Raw genomic sequence first — 18,483 nt, 5'->3', positions numbered from 1 at the left:
GATGGAGACGGCACCACTATTAAAGCCAAACTCAATTTTTTAGGCAATAATACATAGCATGAAAAATTACTGGATAATTACTTTGCTGAGTAATTAATTACTATTACAGCATGGCAACTGAGTTACTAACTCAGTTACTTTATGGGGGAAGTAATTTGTAACAGTAACTAATTACTATTTTAAAGTAAAATGCCCAACACTGCACATTACAAGTCAATAATATCAGAACATAAAAGGGCATTTTAATATCACATGGAAAAAACTGTCCAAGAGGACAAGCCAGGATAAATGTTGAACTATAATTAATCCCTGCTTTGGAGGAGGTTGTGAATGACTGTGGTCATTCCAGATAGGAAAAGTAAATAAATAAATAAATACAAATCTTGTGTCTTACTTTCCATCTATCTTTTATCCTTTACATGTTTCATACATCCATACATGTTTCTGAGTAGACCTGCCAACTATTAAGGCACATTATGTCATTACAGTACATTACAGTCAGTCTAGTTAATTAAGATCTATTGTATATCCACATCTTCCCTTTATGTCCTTCTGCCTTGCACACACTAAAAAGTCACAGTGATTACTCCTATTCATACGTATCCTATAATCATCACAGTCCACAATGTCCAGCCATTCTGACAGAAGAACTCTATTAGACTTCCATAAAGACAGTGGCTAATTCTCAGGGGTCATCTTGTTCTTGATTCTGTAAATGACAAGATTTCCACTCGAGCGTAAAGCCGAGACGAAAAGCAAAGAGGAAATATGGGCCAATAAAGAGCTGAGCTGAGGGATAGATGGAGAGTCAGGATCCCTAATCTAAGGGGACGATGGGGCGGGAAACACATTAAAGACACCAAGGCTTTATTTCAAGAGGAACACAAGATCGTAATGTTGACAGGAAAGGCCAATGGACACAAATCAACTGTTTAGGGTGTTACAAAAACAATGCTTGTGCCATTCAGAATGAGAGGAGGGACATGTCATTTATTTAAGTAGTACCATAATTACTGTTGTTACTATTATTATCCACCAGAGTCGCCTGCAAGAAATTAAATCCTGGTTCTCCCACAACTTCCTCATATTTAACAGTAATAAAACCAAGGTACTTCTCATCGACACTAAATCTACCCTTTCCAAAAACAGCAGATTCACCATCACTGCTGACGATTCTTCAGTTCCCTTCTCTCCTCACATTAAGAGTCAGGTTGCTGTCCAGGATGACACCCAATCTTTCCCAGTCTAGATCAGTAATGTCATCTAGTCTGCATATTTCCACCTTCGTAATATTAACCTCTCTCACCCCCTCCACCACTGCCATTCTTGTTCATAGTCTTGTCACATCCTGCTTCGATTTTTGTAATTCACTTCACTCTATGGTCTCCCTCAGAAAACTCTCTACAAACTTCTGCTTGTCCAAAACTCTGCAGCCAGAATTATCACATCACTCAATATAAAACGATTCTCTTCACATGACATGTCTACTCCAAATCTCTCAGTGCTCCTCTGTGTCTCTACTCCTTCCTCCTCCCTGCAGCTCACTGACGGTACTTTCCACCCAAATGATCACTATGGGAGCATGAACTTTCAGTTGCTCAGCCCTACTTTCAACTCAGACAAATGACCTCTATACTCCCTGTACAAGTCCCAGCTCAAGTCCACTTTTTTATTTTCTTTAATGTTCTTGTAATTGTATTAATATTGTTTTTATTGTGTATATGCCCTGTAAAGTGACCTTGGGTGTTAGAAATGTGCTTCAAACTAAAGTGTATTAATAGCAGGATAACACCAATGAGTATGACATTTGCTACAATTATTAATACTAGAAGACTTAGACTTAGACTTTATTGATCCACATAGGAAATAGTTTGGACACTGTAGCTCAGACATCACAATGTATTACAATAACAAAGAGTAAAAATATAAATGGTAGTAATAAATTCAAGTTAAGAGGCAAACATAGCAAGAGACTGGTGTCAAAAGAAGCAAATATCGAGACTAGCACCATCCTCAAAAGCATTTCCCACTGATCCAAAATGCTCTTACGTTTCAAAATTCACAGTATACTGCAGCCTATTCCTAGGACTTAGTATAATATATATTTTAATGGTGACAAGCCACTCCATGAATATCTTTCTAAAATGACAAAAAGATAATATCTAAAATTTCTGTAGCCGACCATGAAACAATCTCTGACTGCGTTGGGACCATGCATCATAAGAAAACATTTATTACATTCAAATTCCATCTCCATAAATCAAATTTTGTACTCACAGTGAAATAACAATTAGTTATTTTGAGAAATCCATTTTAGATATTAGCCAAGAAGCTTGTAAACATGTGACTGAGAGTGTACAGTGTATGAGACAGACAGACAGACAGACAGACGGGGGAGGCAGAGGAGGATCTATAGACAGCTCTCACCCTCGTCTCCTGCTGTTCCACCCATGCTTTAGCTTCATAATGACACAGCACTGGCCCCATAATGACACAGAAGAAACTAGTGCAACCTAAATGTATTCGCACACAGCAGCCAAGTCTCTGATCGCTGCCACACAACTCCCTAATCGCTTCATATAAGAAAAGGGAAATCTAGCTCAACTTTGAAACCATTCCAACAGGGTAGAAATCGAACCATGAGTATTGTAATGGTAATTGTGCACAAAAACAGAAAGTGTCCATAATGATTTGAATGCTGAATTCGTATGCATTTAACGTCTCAGCATGAGTGGACAGAGTCAGCCTGGTCAAGAAAAACAAAGATGACAATGACAAAACAAAAACAAGATGGGATTGTGTGACTATGTGATTGGACACAGTCGCTCACACAGTATAACATCAAAGTAATAACAAAGAGCAAAAAATAAATGGTAATACAATACAATTAAAGTTCCAAAAATAACAAAAGACTGTGTCACATAAAGCACGCATATAAAAATGTGTGTATAATACACAGCATAGTAAATATAAAATATTCAATTGGTGATACACAAGCTTGTTCAGGTGGTACTTGGACGGCTTTTCTTCTTCCCTAATTAAGAGTTCATTTTAACCACTTCTATCTCCTCCTTTGGATTGCTTCTTGTTTAGAACTAAAGTGGAAATTATTTAGTACACTTTTAGACCTGGTTTAGCCCTAGATTAGACCTGGAATAGCGCAGTTATATACTTGGTTTAGATTTAGTACTGGCTGTGAAAGGTTTGAGAGTCACATGTCTATAGGTGAGCTGGTGAGGTCTGGAGAAACTTTAACAAACTGGTGACTTTAACAAAACTTAAGCACCATCTGTCACCTCACCTGTGTTAACACAGCGTATCAGTGATTGAATGGTTGTGGTTGAAAAGTATGATATATGTGTCTGTCCCAGGGCAGCTATGGCTACAGTTTTGTCTTTTGTCTTTGTCTTTGAATGAACAATACAAATCTTGTTTCTTTAGTTTATTTTACTTTATACAGTCTCCATTGGAAATATTATAAATGGCAGAGGCAATAAAGCTATTAAAGTTCTCTGCATTTTTTTCTGTTATACAATTTCCTTCTTTCCTAATGAAAAGCTCCAGCGCTCTTCTGGACATAACAGTCAATACATGGCTCCCATGTGACAAACATATAACACGCATGTATGAGAACTGTGCATATGCCAGGTAATTGATATTGTCCATAGCAGGATCTTCTGATATCATTACATAAATACATCTGAGAGACAGTATTCTAATAACTTATGTATGAAATTAGTTGAAAACTAATAATGCTGATGCCCAAAGATGCTGTTAAAGGGCCCTTGCTGTTTTCTGGTCTTTATTATAATGTTGTTTCCTCATCAAAAACATACCTGGAGTTATATTTTGTTTCATTCACACATGTTTGACACACAAACCCTGCATATTTAACCAGAAAACACTATATCCACCTTGTGATGTCATGTGGTAATACAAGAAATGCTCCACTGTCTTTTTACATTCCATAAACAAAAGTCACTAGAATCATTTGGATAATTTCAGTCTTAGAATAGAAAATCTCTACTGAACAAAAAGTAAAAAGTAGCTGTTAACATGAAAACTACCACTTCATGACATCACAAAGTGGAAGAGAGCGGTTTAAGCTTTGGAGATGTAGATAGACTAATAATGCAGGATTACCCAAATATGTTTGAATGAAACAAAACACAACTAAGTTATGTTTTTGAGGAGGTAACAGTGTTTAAACATGGTTTAAAGCTCACAAGATTCAATTTTATATAATATAGGACCTTTAAAGTTGGTTAGAAATTGAAAGCAAGGATGTTAGCCCTCCTCTGTGCACTTGAGCATGAACATCTTTACATTGTGAAAAGAGGTCAGTGCGTCAGGGATACACACTCATAGATGTTCAATAACAACATACGCAAGTCACAAATGGGAGCTGTGTACACTGAATAGACTGACAAGAGCCATACAAATTGTCATCACCACAGGACCACTCTGACAACTTAAGCAGTGTACCCAGGTGGATTCAGATGATAGTCCCAGGTACAGGCAGTCCTCGACCCAGTACAACATCACCACCATCACATGTGAGAATGTAATGTCTTACTTAAAAGAACAATTATAACGATGTCTTCAACAATGTCCTTTTGAGTTGTAAGATTGAGTTTTAATGCCAGCCTGTTGCAGTTCCTGGCTCTGGCTCTGAAGTACTTCTCTTGCAGTAATTCTAAAATTGTATTTGGCTTAGGTTTGGTGGAGCCAATTTGACTGACTTTGGCTTCTTTTCAGTCTCATATGAGCTGACTGAAAATGGGCTATTGTGCAAAGGTTTAACTGAGGTCTGTCTGTGTCCACACACAGACACTGATGCTGCTAATACATTTATTATTTTGAAGATACACTAGATGCCCTTTCGTTCCCACACTGAGACAATATGAACTTTGTCCAAGATTTGAACTGCCTATCTCTTTGAACTTACTCCACCAGTCTCATCTAATAGCAAGTGTTGGTATAAATTAGTAACATTACCCTCTCTTTAATTGGGCTGTTAAGTGTTGTAGTCAAGACCGCACGAATAGAGACCAATACCGAGACCACAGGGTCCTGAGACAAGGACAAGACCAAGACCTCTGGGGGTCAAGACTAAGACAAGACTGGGACTTTTAAAGGCAGAGACAGAGAAAAGATGGAGACCACGGCCCATCGAGATCAAATCAAGACCATCTTTGTAATTTTCGACATTTATTTGTATTTTACAGTTATTTTGGCACATATTTATATATAGCAATGTTTTTATAAATCTCCATTTTATCGCTCACCGAGTGTCAGACCTCAAGACCAAGACAAGACCGAGTCCAAACGCAGTCGAGTCTGAGATGAGACCAAGACCACAAAAAAACAGTCTCCAGGCTGGTCTTGAGACCAAAGAGGGGTATAACACTTATATGTGGTATCAACAACTGACACATGACATACTGAGATCACCCTGTTACCTTTTATTGTTTTGAAAATGCTATATTTGTATTATGTACAATAATATTAACCTATATAATAAATTTCACTTTCATTTTTGGCACTCTGAGTCCCTCCTCCCTTTGCTCCTTGCGCTAACTCACTCCCCCGTCAGAGCTTTATCACATTACAATTAGCGTACATTCTGTTAACAAAACTACTGCACATTGCTTCAGGTTTGTGAAGTTATAGTATTGTTTTGCATCCAGCTATTATGTATTTATGTAAAATTGCTGTGCAGGAGCATTGTTGACGTAGGCTTGTGGGCTGAGCTTTGGATAAGATTGTACTGCTAACTGTAAAAAGGTTTCAAACAGGGATGAAGATAGATTGCTAAATCACTCAGACATGCATGGATGACCCCTAAAACCTCTTCAGGTATGTTTTTAATGAGGTGGAATGGTAGAAAGCACCAAAAAGTTGATATGGCATTATACCTCCTCTTTAATCCAGAGCATATATAGAATTGTTGGTGGCATATTTAAATCCCCTCAGTCTACCTGCTCCACAAAGACAGCATCTCTCTCTGAAATGTGTAATACATCCTTTGAGACGCTGACATTAAGTAAGTGACCACTGTATTACTCAAAGCTGTTTCCTGGAGAACCTGAGCAGATTAGACTTTCCATAAATCATGAAGGGAGCTGCCGCTGTGTGACGTCAACTGTCTGCTCCTGTCCTTAGCTCCTCAGATCTCCCTGTACTTGCTCTGGGATCTGCTTACACACTTGTTGTTTACCTGCACAGGAACAAGACACGAAGGCTTTGTACCACTTCACAGAAAAGACTCACCAAAAAGCACACCAGATTCTTTTCAAATACACAGATGACATGATAGATCCCCATATCTCAACGTTACAACATTACATTAACATGCCGCAGACATTTGATCTAATCTTATCATTTCAATCCAGTCGCCTGTAACTACCACTTTATGAGAGGAATTGTGGCTGTTGGCGATCGGCAATGTCTCTCGGGAGGTGCAGATTTGAAAGACAACTCCTGCAGTGTATTAAACTAACATGATTTGGGAATAAGGGACAGAGCACCATAGCTCTAAAGCAACAGTGTCAGCTACCACCCCTGCCAGGATGCCACAGGGCGTATATGAATAGAGAAATCAAAAAGAAGAGAAGAAGAAGACACCAGCCCCTTGGTTATGTCAGCAGAACAGCAGGAACGCGTTTACGTGTCGTCATAGTGGCCGCTAACAGAAACAGGGTGTACTCTGAATTCAGTATTGAGCTTATTTGGGGAAAAGGTCTCCGGGGACACACCCTTTACTGGCTGTTTTTGTCTGAACAGCTTGGGGCGAGTGCTAACAAAAATACAGTGGGGAGAAAGTGGCCCTATATCTGTCCATTGTATCCATTTTACATAGTTTGAAATCATGGGACCTGATTTTCAAAGTATGGATTTAAATCTACAGATAGTCTAAAAAAATAAAAATAAATAATGGGGTGGACCACAGATGTGCAGCCAATCAGAGCGATGCTTCCGGCCCTTACTTCCAGGTTTGGAAGTGATAATATACTTTATTCTAAATGCAGAGAATGTGCAGTGGTCTCACTAAGTCACAAAGTGCTGCTTTTACAATATACACTTTGGTGCAAAAAATGTGAACTTCAGAAGCCTCATATTGACAGACTTCATTTCGAATCTGTTTTTCAGATTAACAACAAAAATTATGAAAATGTTTCAGCAACAACAATTTCATTTTCGTCTGGAACTCAGTCGATCTGTTGAGTTTGATGACAGACACAAAGTGTTGATTGGGTCGGGGAATGAGGAATGGATAAGGTCTTTGCCTTGATCCACCACGAGAATCATTCAATTATGTCCCAAATTGACACGGTGCTGTAGTCAGACTTTTTAGGAGTGCAGCCAAACTGCGGTGTTTGAACAGCATCAATAGGTCAAAAGGTAAAAAGCTCAGAGTACATCAAAGACGTGACACACACACAGCACCAATCTGAAGAGGTTGCCAAAAAGTACCCTGTGGACTCAACACTGGGCGTGAATATCTCACCTTTGATACTGATTAAAACATGGCATTAATTATATATTTAGTATTCTTTATAATTGATAAGGTACAATTGTACAACAGCTTAACCAAAACTGAATTTAAACAGACTTGAAACTGGAACAAAGATGCTGGTTTTTGACACATGTGGTGGAATGTACAACAATACTTTGACTTAAACTTAGGTAAACTTTATTTATCCACAAGAGAAATTATTTGTAAACAGTAGCTCATAATATACTGTAAACTTTTTTAACTGTTTTGATCATTTTTAACCATATTTTTTTTCTCCCATAAACAAATTATGACAATATTTACTTTTTATTTAATGTTTAAGCAAATGGAAATTGAGTCTGGAGTGGTCTAGTATCTAAATCATCATCATTATAGAGCATTGTTTTATAGAGTGTCAAGTCAATATACAACTCCAAACAAACAAAACAAACTAATCACGCATGCAAAACAGAATTATGCTAATGCCATGACACCCAAATTTAGAAAAAGCAGTCAGTCTTTGTGTTAACCACCAATCGAAAAGTTGGTGGTTCGATTTGCTACAGTTATACTGTTGTTGTGTCCTTGGCCGAGACACTTCCACCCACCTTGCTTATGAATGTGTTATGTGAGTGATTGGTGGTAGTCAAATAAATCTAAGCCTTCAGTCTACACCAAGGGACAAGCTGCCACCCAGAATGAGAAGTAAACACTGGAGATAATACTTTTGAGAGCTGAATACTTAAAGAACTACAAAGCCCCCATAACAGAATGGTAAAGAATTCAACTTATGTCGCATCACTTGCTCATGTAGGACCCCTTATTTTTATCTTGTCTGTTTGTTTGTTTGTTTTTTGCTTTGCATTCAATAGTATGACATACAATATAGCATTTTTACTGAATCAGTACTGCATAGTGCTCTAAAATACCCTGAACATGCCTTTTTACTGTCAGTGGGCTTGCCTCTCCATAGAGCTGGCCCATAACTTGGCCTTGCTCATCTTCATAGACAAATAACAGAACTTTATTGCTGTGTAACACTGTGGAACATTTCAGACAAAGCATTAGTATCTCAATGAAGAGAGGTGACAAAAAGTTACATAGTCCTCCATTAAAGTGTTAAAATAATTTAGTTTTAAACTTTTATAGGGGTCATGACAAACAAATATAATACTCCCACCTGAAGATAAGTATATTTTTGAACATGTATCTAAAATGGTAAACCTCTAAGCAAACACTTTAGCACCTGCTGGCACAGTTCCCGCTTTGCCAATATTAATTAAGTCACTGTTTTTGGATCCTGTTTTTTAATTAATGTGAACAGACATCCGTCAGCCTGTGCTCACTTACACCACTGTGGGCCACCTGCCTCCCACTAAACACACACACAGACACACTCCCAATTAATTCTAGCTCATCCTTTTAACTGGATTGTCAAAGTGGAGGTTTCCGGGCACATTGTTTCTGTCAGCGCTCATATTCAATTGTAAATACTGCTAATGTGTTTGCTGGATTCCCACTGTAAATTAATAACATATTTTTGTGAATGCAGTGAGTGTGAATGGCAGCTATGTTTTCTCATGTTGGTTTGCCTAATTTTCAATTCACTCTTATCAATTAGGCTACTTCACAGCGCTTAAATTGGCCCTTATTAAGCCATCAATGATATTTAAAGCTTTGTGAAATTCAAATCAAGAACCATTTTAGCTTTGATCTTGCTGACAACTTTCTGAAGGCAGGAAATAAGTAATAATACAGTCACAAAACAGTGTATACATGGGGCTTTCTGAAAATGAAGGAGGTTTTTCTCTGGTGACACCCATCTCATCTGACAAAATCTACTTTCACAGTGACTTCACCATGATTCATCTGTATTACCAATAACTCTCCTTATGCCGGCTCAGAAGAACCCGCTGTCCTTATCAGACTTCAGCTAATCCATGTTCTGAGAGGGAGAGCTGGAATAGAGTTGGGCAGGGTCGTCCAGTTCAAAGAAACATAAATCATCTAAAGCAATGTTGCTCCAACGTTTCAAATCAGGTCCCACATAAGAGAATATTTAACCTGAGCACGACCAGATCTACCAAAAGCATATCCATTGAAATATCTGTGAAAAAAGGCTTCAAATAAGACCAAAGGCTTCGAATAAATCTGGAATTTGATAAACAACGAAACATTAAAATACACAAACAACAATGGGCAATATAATGCTTATTTTTATTAGTTTTTGAAAATAATTACTTGAGCAGAAATGCCTTCAAACCTGAGCGCTGGAGTGTGGCAGTTAGCAATTTACTTAATTATATTTAGTCCTATTTGACTTATTTACCTTATTTGAATACTTTTGTTTATTGTGTATTCTTTTTAGAGTTTTATTTTCCGAGTTTGAGTTTTTTGTTTTTTTTTCAAAACGTTACTCATGCGTATAACCTAATACTTACCCAACAACAATAGAACCTGCCCTGCTCCTTAAGCCCATGCCTACGCACTGTAAAGCCATTGCTGCCATGTTTATTGATCATATTGACGGATCATGCTCTACATTGGCTTCACTTGATTAGGCTCTGCTCGGGAGTCTCAGGACTTGTGACAGGGCTGCTATGAGCTCTGAGCCCACATCAGACAGACACTGAGTGAGAAACGCTGTTGAGACGACAGCCAATGAAAGATTGTTTCAAGAACAAAAAGCTCCAGTCATTTCTATGGTAATCCTGGCAGAGGGTTCCCACAGAAACTGTCTGCGGAGCATTGGAGGCAGACCAGATCACAAATGCACTGTGTCCAAACTGAATTTTGAATTATGTTGAGCTGTTATGTTAAATTAAAGACAGAGAATATCAAGGGGAGCCTACAAAACCACACAGAGGTGAGCGCATCAGTTTGTAAGATAATTTAAAACAGGACCTCAAGAGTTGATTGCCTGGCACGTTTGGAATGAAATTTCTGCATTTTTTTATACCGAGGGATTTCACTGTGGTCGCCACTCTTTCGATTGTGCCTCGAGCCAGATTCAGACCTTACAAGGAGATTTGTTTATTTCAGAGAAGCATAGGAATTTTGGTCACCCTCATTTAGAACAAAATGTAAATTCTCCCATCTTAGATCACAGTTTAGTGCTTTGCTCATTGATATTTTTCAGACCTCTATGATATTTTTTCCCTTTCTTTTTTCATCATCCTTGTTTTGACACAGATGGACCATGTGTGTTCCACCTAATCCACCTAATTTCAATCATGCCCATCTGAACTCCAGCAGATTTAACTGTGACCAGACTCACACCTTTGTTTAGTATTGCACATGTCTTACAAGCATGTAGTATTTTTTATTTTATTTTTTTTTTTCATTTTATTTTATCACATTTTAACTTTTGTACAACTAATTAGAAATTAGAAATATACTTCAAATATTTCTGCATGGGGACATTTAGATTCTATAATTTAATTGGCCATGTCAGGAACAGTCATTTTCAAATTAAACTAAATCTCTGTAAGACGCTCCTCAGCTGAACAGTCAAGTTTCCTCAAGCCTTTTATTCCTTTCTCAACAAAACTTTTGAGATTTTTTTTACAGTTTCAAAACCAGCATTTCGAGTTGCCTTGTGTTTTATTTGCATTTTTTGCTCAGAAACAGTTTCTCTTGAGACAGTGTGCCAAAATGAGCAGAATCGAGCATAGGCTATACATCATTATGCACCACCAAGACACACAATATTGCCAATTATAAGAGCAGCATTCTTAGCAACCTCACACCTGTTGCTATGAACTCCACTGCTGGTAAATGCTAGGTTTATGATAGGGACTAACTGCCTCTCACAGACATCAAAGTTGTACATTTTTTGGTAGGTGCAGCAATCAAATGAACAAGCTTGTCTTTTTCATCCAATTAGGAGCAGGACTCACTAATTGGGCACTCAGGGCATGTACAGAGTGAGAAAGGGTGAGGCTGAAATAGAGCTGCAAAGTTGGAGAGATACTGGTCAGAGTTAGAGGATTTAAAATGAGTTAAGTGCTGACAGAAATTTGCCCTTCAACCCGTGCTTTGGGGCAAACTGTTGGGAGCAGTGGGCATGCCCAGACAGGGAACCATCTCCAGATTCTGAGCCAAGATCCAGGTCAGTACCAGATTAACCTACTGTGTGTCTTTAGGCTGATGGAGAAAACTTAATTAAAAACCTACCCAAGAAACAGGGAGAATGTGAAAACTCAGAGCCCAGGAATTGAACCCAGGACCTTCTTGCTGTGAGGTACTTTCCCTATACTTTCTTTTTTTATATATATATATTTTTTTCCCTATATTATTCTACATTCTGATCTATGTTATAATGTTGTTTCCTCATTATAAACATACCTGGAGTTGTGTTTAGTTTCTTTCACACGTTTAACACAAACCCTGCATATTTAGGCTTCTGCTCTCAAACTGAAAACACTCTGCTCCACTATGGGATGTCATTTGGTAATACAGGAAGTGCTCCATTGCATTTTTAAATTCCACACATCTTCACTGGAATCTTCTGGATGATCTCCTGGAATTTCCAATCTCTACAGAACAAAAGGTGAAAGACAGCAGCTAAGTTGAAAACTACCACAAAATGACATCACAAGGTGGAATAGAGTATGTTGAGTTTTAGAGATGTAGACAGACTAATAATAAAGGATTCACTAAAAATGTGTGAATGGACCAAAACACAACTCCAGATATGTTTTTGAGGAGGTAACAATGTGCTAGCATGACAAAAGGATTTTTGCAGACTATAGGACCTTTAACTCATCAGCTACACTTCATGTTATATGGCTGTATAGTTCTTATGCTGAGTAAAGATATTATCGATCACATGAACAGAACTAAGCCCACTTCTCTTTTATTTTAGTCTGTCAACTTCCTTCCCAAGTCCACTGTATGTGGAACTTTCTGTGCAAATCCACTCTGTGTTTTGATGCCAGCAGACTTTTCACTAAGTTTTATTCTGGGTTTATTTACAAAGAAAGACGGATGAGACATGGCTCCAAATGCCAAGAAAACAACGGCAGTAGCCCAATCTCAAGTTTAATGCAAACAACTGTTGGGCCTGCATGTGCCCACTCACTCATAGTAAATAGAATCTTCAATATACAGTGTAAACCAATATAACAAATATACATGTATGTATTTTAGTGTGCGTATATATTTCTAAATGTCTTCCATGAACATTTGTCCAGACATGCTCAAAAACATGTAGTATTGCTGTATTTTATTCATTGAGAGCAATAATTTTTTTCTACTTTTCTGACCTAAGCCCAATCAGTTGGAAGGCACACCTCGAAAATCACTATATGGAAGCTGCATAATCATGGGTGGCAAATCCTGAGGTTGAATTTGCATAAAACAATGTGAACTTACAGTAAAGCTGTTATAGCTGGCGCAATTAAATAAATCAGTGAGCGCAAATGCCAAATCCTGCCTGGGGACAATTGAACTACCTTGAAACATGAGACATAATAAAAGCTCAGAAAGCTTTTGTAGATGACAGAAGAAATGGACATGTGTGTGTACTTAAAAGTGAGGTAAAAGAATCCATTTCTTTCAGTGCAGGGAATGCTCGACTTAAGAGACTTTTAATGGGAGATAAAAATGTAGGCCATTTCTCCAAGACGGGCTGAAGAAGAGAGTAGTTTTTGAAGAGCCTTCAATCAGAACTGATGCAGAGGACAGAGGAGAGGGCAGAGGGAGACAGTGTTGAAGGGTGCCACTGGGGTTTAACAATAGATACTGAAGGAATTTTGAAGCTACTAGTTGGAAAAAAGGATATTATACTGAACGCCTGTTGAGTTGCAGTGGTAACGTTACAGTGTTCAGGTCAAGTCAACAAGCACGGAGTTCAAGCTAAATGTAATGAAACAGTCTTCTCTTCTCTATCTCTTGTGGCAGGAATTTGTATATTAGTCTGTCTCTTTGACGATTCTGCAATCTTAAAACTTGTAGCAGTGTTGCCCAATAATAGAGGAGACTGTGGTGGCCCCCCGTAGTCTAATTTTGCGCCCATAGCCAAAAATTTATCTGAACAAAAACCTGGAAAAACTAATTATACTCTATGCCTGTTTTATTTTATGTATTTAAAGGTAATTCTTAATATTTTTTACAGAATACAGTGATTGTGCCGCCATATTCTCATTATAAGATTGTGGGAAACACTGTAGGCTAGTTTTCATTACTAATTCATTATAACCGAGACGCAGACTTATAATCTATGGCGTTGCTCTGAGAATTTCGTATTTGGTGCAAAGTCTTTCATTTCCACATGAGGAGAATTCCCATATCAAATTTTAAAACTTTCTCCAATGTCTCTTCATCCAATAAAAATAGTCTGAAGTGAAGAACCCATAAAAGTTGATGTGATGAAATGGGAGGAACATTTGTCTTTCAAAGTGTTAGAAATTGGCGACAGAGGATTTATTAAAAGGTGTCAGAGCTAATGTTATTCCTGATTGTTATATAAAACAAAGAGCACATTTAATTGCTAAGGCACCTTCAAAATACTACCAGAAATATCACTTTTTAGAGTAGGCCTGTCACAAAAACACATTTTGAAGTGCGAAATAATGGAGAAAATATATACGATACAATATACACGGCTATATACGATAATACTGAAACTAATTTATTCCACTGAAACCCACAAAAATTATTCCAAATCTACAGTATTTATAAAATTCATGAGCTGCAATGAATAAATAAGTAGCATAATGAAACACTACACTACTAGACGACTTAAGTTTGCATGTATAATGTCATAGAAGTTTTTAATTCAATCTTTTATGACTTAAATCCAAAAAAGCCAAAAAATAACCCCAAATTTCCCAGCAGTGCAAAGAAAACGTACACATGATAAATACTGACACTAAAAAAACGCTATTGTTCCAGCTTTCATATATTGAAGGATAAGTCAATATGGTAATTATCATGGCAGGCCTATTTTAAAGTGTGTGTAATCTTGAGAATGAACTATTTCTTTATTATTATAGTATTTTTTTTCTGTACATTGCAAATCATATACATTTTCTATAATTAGACATGAGATGTGTGAAGAAATGTTGAAATTATTCATGATAGCTGTGCAGGTAAAGACACCTCCACATTATAGCAATTGGCAGCACTTTCCTCCATAGTAGGCAGCTTCCTAGAAAATGATTACAAGCTACAGAAGCCGAATCTGTGAGAGGTGGGTTTTTCTTCTTCACTATTAGGGATATTCCCAAATTAATGGGGCATGGCAGACATCTCAGCCATAATTAAGCATCCTGCCACTATCAATCTCTGCTCCCTATCCCCCACATGTACAGCTAACGACTAATTTCCCCTTTGCTTTGAGATGAACCTTCCACCTGCCTGTTGCTCTTTGACTTCCCCTGTCTCTTTATGTGCAGCCTGTAAACGTAAATGCATGCAACTCTTTATGACAAGGGGTTAATTAAAGGGTAAAAGCATGCACTACATTAGACTATATGTGGAAACAATTCAACACCAGGAAAAACAATGAGCTCAAATAATCATTACAACTGTGAAACTGAAGAAATCTCAAGGCAACAGTTTATATAGACTACACTTTTAATAGCCTTAAAGGTGCACTGTGTAACTTACTGTGAGTGTGGTCACCTCTCCATAGATCTGGCCTGTAACTTAGCTTAGAGCCTGAATTTACTTTACATTTGATCCATCTGACCATGCATCTGAGGGAACCTGTCAGGAGAAGGATAAACCTTTGCCACCACCAAAGGTTATTATATTGATTACTTTGAGATACATTGGCAAACACTGAGTCTTCGGGCCCTTTCGTGTCAAATGCTAATTATTAAGCCATGCACTGACTCTTACCTTCAATAGATCTCCATTGTTGTTGTAGAGATTATCCACTATTTTGGAAACTTATTTGTATGTGCTTTCCTTATGTAAATCTTTAATATTGGACCCATTTTTGAGAATTTCAACTGCAACTCTAGTAGTCAAAATGTTTGGCAACAATTCGCCACTATCTATTTTAGGAGCACAAGTACGGCCTAAGTTATGCAAGAATTTTGGTGATGGGAGACAGTTCCTTTTTACAAAATGTTGGAAAACAGGCTACAATTCACTTGGACTGCTTCTGTGATTATTATGGGAAGCGCATTTGAGTTAATACTGTTAGTAATGGATGTAATGGATTGTGTACACTATAAACAGCCTCATTTTGTGTCCCTATGGCAACATGTTGTGTAGTTACAGCATTGCCTCCTCCAAATCCTCTCAGAGCTGCATGGACCTAGTCTGGTCAGCTTTCCCTGTAGCTTCTCCGTCAATTATCTTATTCCAAGCACCCACTCAAGTCTACAAGCATGTGTTTTGGGACCTTATACTAAACTGGCAACAGACATGAGCGTGAGACATCGTGCGTAAAATGGAGGTTAACGTTTTCCATTAGACAGGATGCAAAATGCCAAATTAAGCAAGGCATACGACAGGCTATAGCTCCTGCACTGCTTTGCAAATGGGGTGTAAGCAAAGGTTAATTACCATGAGATGATCCTACTGAAATTGCTTGTCCAGGTGGCAGATGGTTCACAGCAAATCTCAGTATTTATAAGAAATGAGCAGACATGATGAGTGACATATGACTTGAGCTCCCTGTTTGTACATTCCCAGAAGTCGTTTTACAAAGCTTTTTTTTTAAGTTTTTGCGCTCAAATTGCGGTACAACATCACTATCCAACAGTGGTCGTTTTTGAATAAAACCTGTTGCATTATCTTTCACAGCCAACTAAAACAGGGGCAATGGAACAATATTTAACATAAGTTACCTCAAAAACATAAAAACGCATAACAAATGTAATTCTTGGTTAAATAATGGTCATGGCGCAGAGACACATTTTTCGCGCGCCGTGCGTAAACGTTCCAAGTCTCATTACCTGTCATCGGCCTGCCAGTCCCCGAGCAACAGGTCTCGAAACCGGTACCGAGGGGGCAAAGGCAGCACGTCCTTCTCCAGTTCAACCATGGTCCCCCTTCTGCTGCTCCTCAACACCCAGAGACAGAAGCACGGCGAGCTGCACGTCCACAGAGCAACCAACTCCACTACTATCTCCTTTGCTATTCAACCCGAAGACAAAAATCCGATACAATTATACGCCTCATCCTTAGACTTTGGGTTTCTTCCTTGGAGAGAAATCAACTTATTCCCTTGTGTTTCTCTGCTGAACCCGTGTTTGTGTGTCGCGGAGGCAACAAGTCGATAGCGTTGATCCGACGGTGCGTAGGGGAGGCTCCACTTGGACAGTGACATCTGAGGAGCAACTGGTTGTCTCTCTCAGCGCTCACATCCTCCCTGTCTCCAGCGCGAGCTCCGCGTGGATGCTCTGACGAGGAATCCGCAAACAATCAGCGGGGAGCACTCTTGGTGATACTTCTTATTTCAGGATAAAAAACTCACATAATGAAAATAAGCGCTCCTCTGAATGGAAGGCACGTCTTCATGACGGGCTGTGGCAGGAAGCCACGCTCATAAACGCCTGTCACCACGCGCACAATTTGAAGCCAATTATGTTTTCGCATAGTTTGAGTTGTTATGCCTCAAAACTCTGGCTAATATGTGGCAGCACTCATCGTGAGTTTTTGTCGAAACACAGGATTGAGGGTTCACCCAATCACTGGGCTGTGCTTTCAATTTCAGGCGCTTAACGCGATTTACACGCTTTAAATCAGCTGCTAAAAGTCTGACAGGGATCTGACTGCAGACCTCCACTCAGAGGACCCGACCGCACACCTCCACCAGGGTGACCCCCACGTGACTTCTCTCCATCCACAGGTCATGGATCTATAATAAAAATGTATTATAGTTCTATGCCGCAGGTCCCTAAAAGTGGAAAAAAAAAAAAAAGTCCACTGTTCCTAACGTTACAAAAGTTTACATAGGTTTACACAAGAACAAGCCCAAACTATTTCCTTAACTTTAACCAGTACAGATTTGTGCCTAACCTTAACCATCTTAACCAGAGATAGGGCCATGGCAACACATTCACGAACAAACTACATCTTATTCCTATTTACGCTTTATGTTGCCAGGTTGCCAGCTAAGTACGCTATCTGTACGATTATTTATTTTTGACATGCTTTAAATTGCAAATTAACCTACGAAAGCAAAGTACAGCGGAGACAACACGAAGAGAGTTGAAATAAACTGATCAAAAGTGGAGGAGGTACATCCCGGTGGGGGACAGCGAGCCGGTTGGGTCCTCTGAGTGGAGGTCTGCAGTCACGCGTGTCTCCTAACTGTAGATTTACGCTTAAAACTACGCAGCTACCCAAGCCACTAGAAGTTGCAATATGTAACTTTTCTGGTGGTAGTCGGCCACCTGCTTGTCTTAATTGAGATGTTACTGCTTTGACTTGAAATGTTCCAAAGCATGACATTATTATTATTACGGCCCATGGAGGCAAGTAAGTGCACAGGCTAAATCAGATGTGGAGAGGATCCCACTCACAGTAAGAATTTGTTTTTCAAGGTACATTTGAGCCATAAAAAATAAACAGATATTTTTAATGTCACACTGTGAAACATTCCAAGCAAAGCAAATTACATCTTCATGGAGAAAAGCAGGTGGCAGACCTCCACCAGGAAAGATACATGTGCACTTTTAAGTTATCTAATGAAATGTCAAGACTGGATTACAAAATGTAGCCTGTATAGGTAAATTAATTTTATTGTAAAGATAGAAGGCGTTCTCATAACACAAATTAGGTACATTAGGCATACCAGTTTTGTAGGCTACATTGCAATTTGTATGCATTTTACTGAATTAAGGTATTTCAGAGTAAAAGAAATACACTCACATCTCTTATACTTACCCCATAACTTGTAATCTGGTTGCAGTTGTCGGCTACAGTGTTGCCATAATGTTAGTTTGGCAGACACACATTAAAGGTCACAATATTTATCTTGTTCAGCCTCCAGTCACAATTAAAGCCCTAATGAAATTCAA

General features: G+C 38.5%; 1 protein-coding gene across 1 annotated transcript in view; it reads right to left on the bottom strand.

Moving 5' to 3' along the window:
* Positions 1 to 16,502, bottom strand: part of LOC110167986 (potassium channel subfamily T member 2) — a 74,303-nt gene extending 57,801 nt beyond the window's left edge. Inside the window, 1 exon segment of the mRNA XM_055152854.1 lies at positions 16,414 to 16,502. Coding sequence (XP_055008829.1) covers positions 16,414 to 16,502 — 89 coding nt within the window.
* Positions 16,503 to 18,483: the final 1,981 nt, after the last annotated feature.

The sequence above is a fragment of the Boleophthalmus pectinirostris genome, unplaced genomic scaffold (assembly GCF_026225935.1).
Source record: "Boleophthalmus pectinirostris isolate CB_2022bp ecotype Guang Dong unplaced genomic scaffold, ASM2622593v1 HiC_scaffold_17, whole genome shotgun sequence".
NCBI lineage: Eukaryota > Metazoa > Chordata > Actinopteri > Gobiiformes > Gobiidae > Boleophthalmus > Boleophthalmus pectinirostris.
Note: the sequence above shows the minus strand (reverse complement) of the source record. Positions and strands in the feature narration are given on the sequence as shown.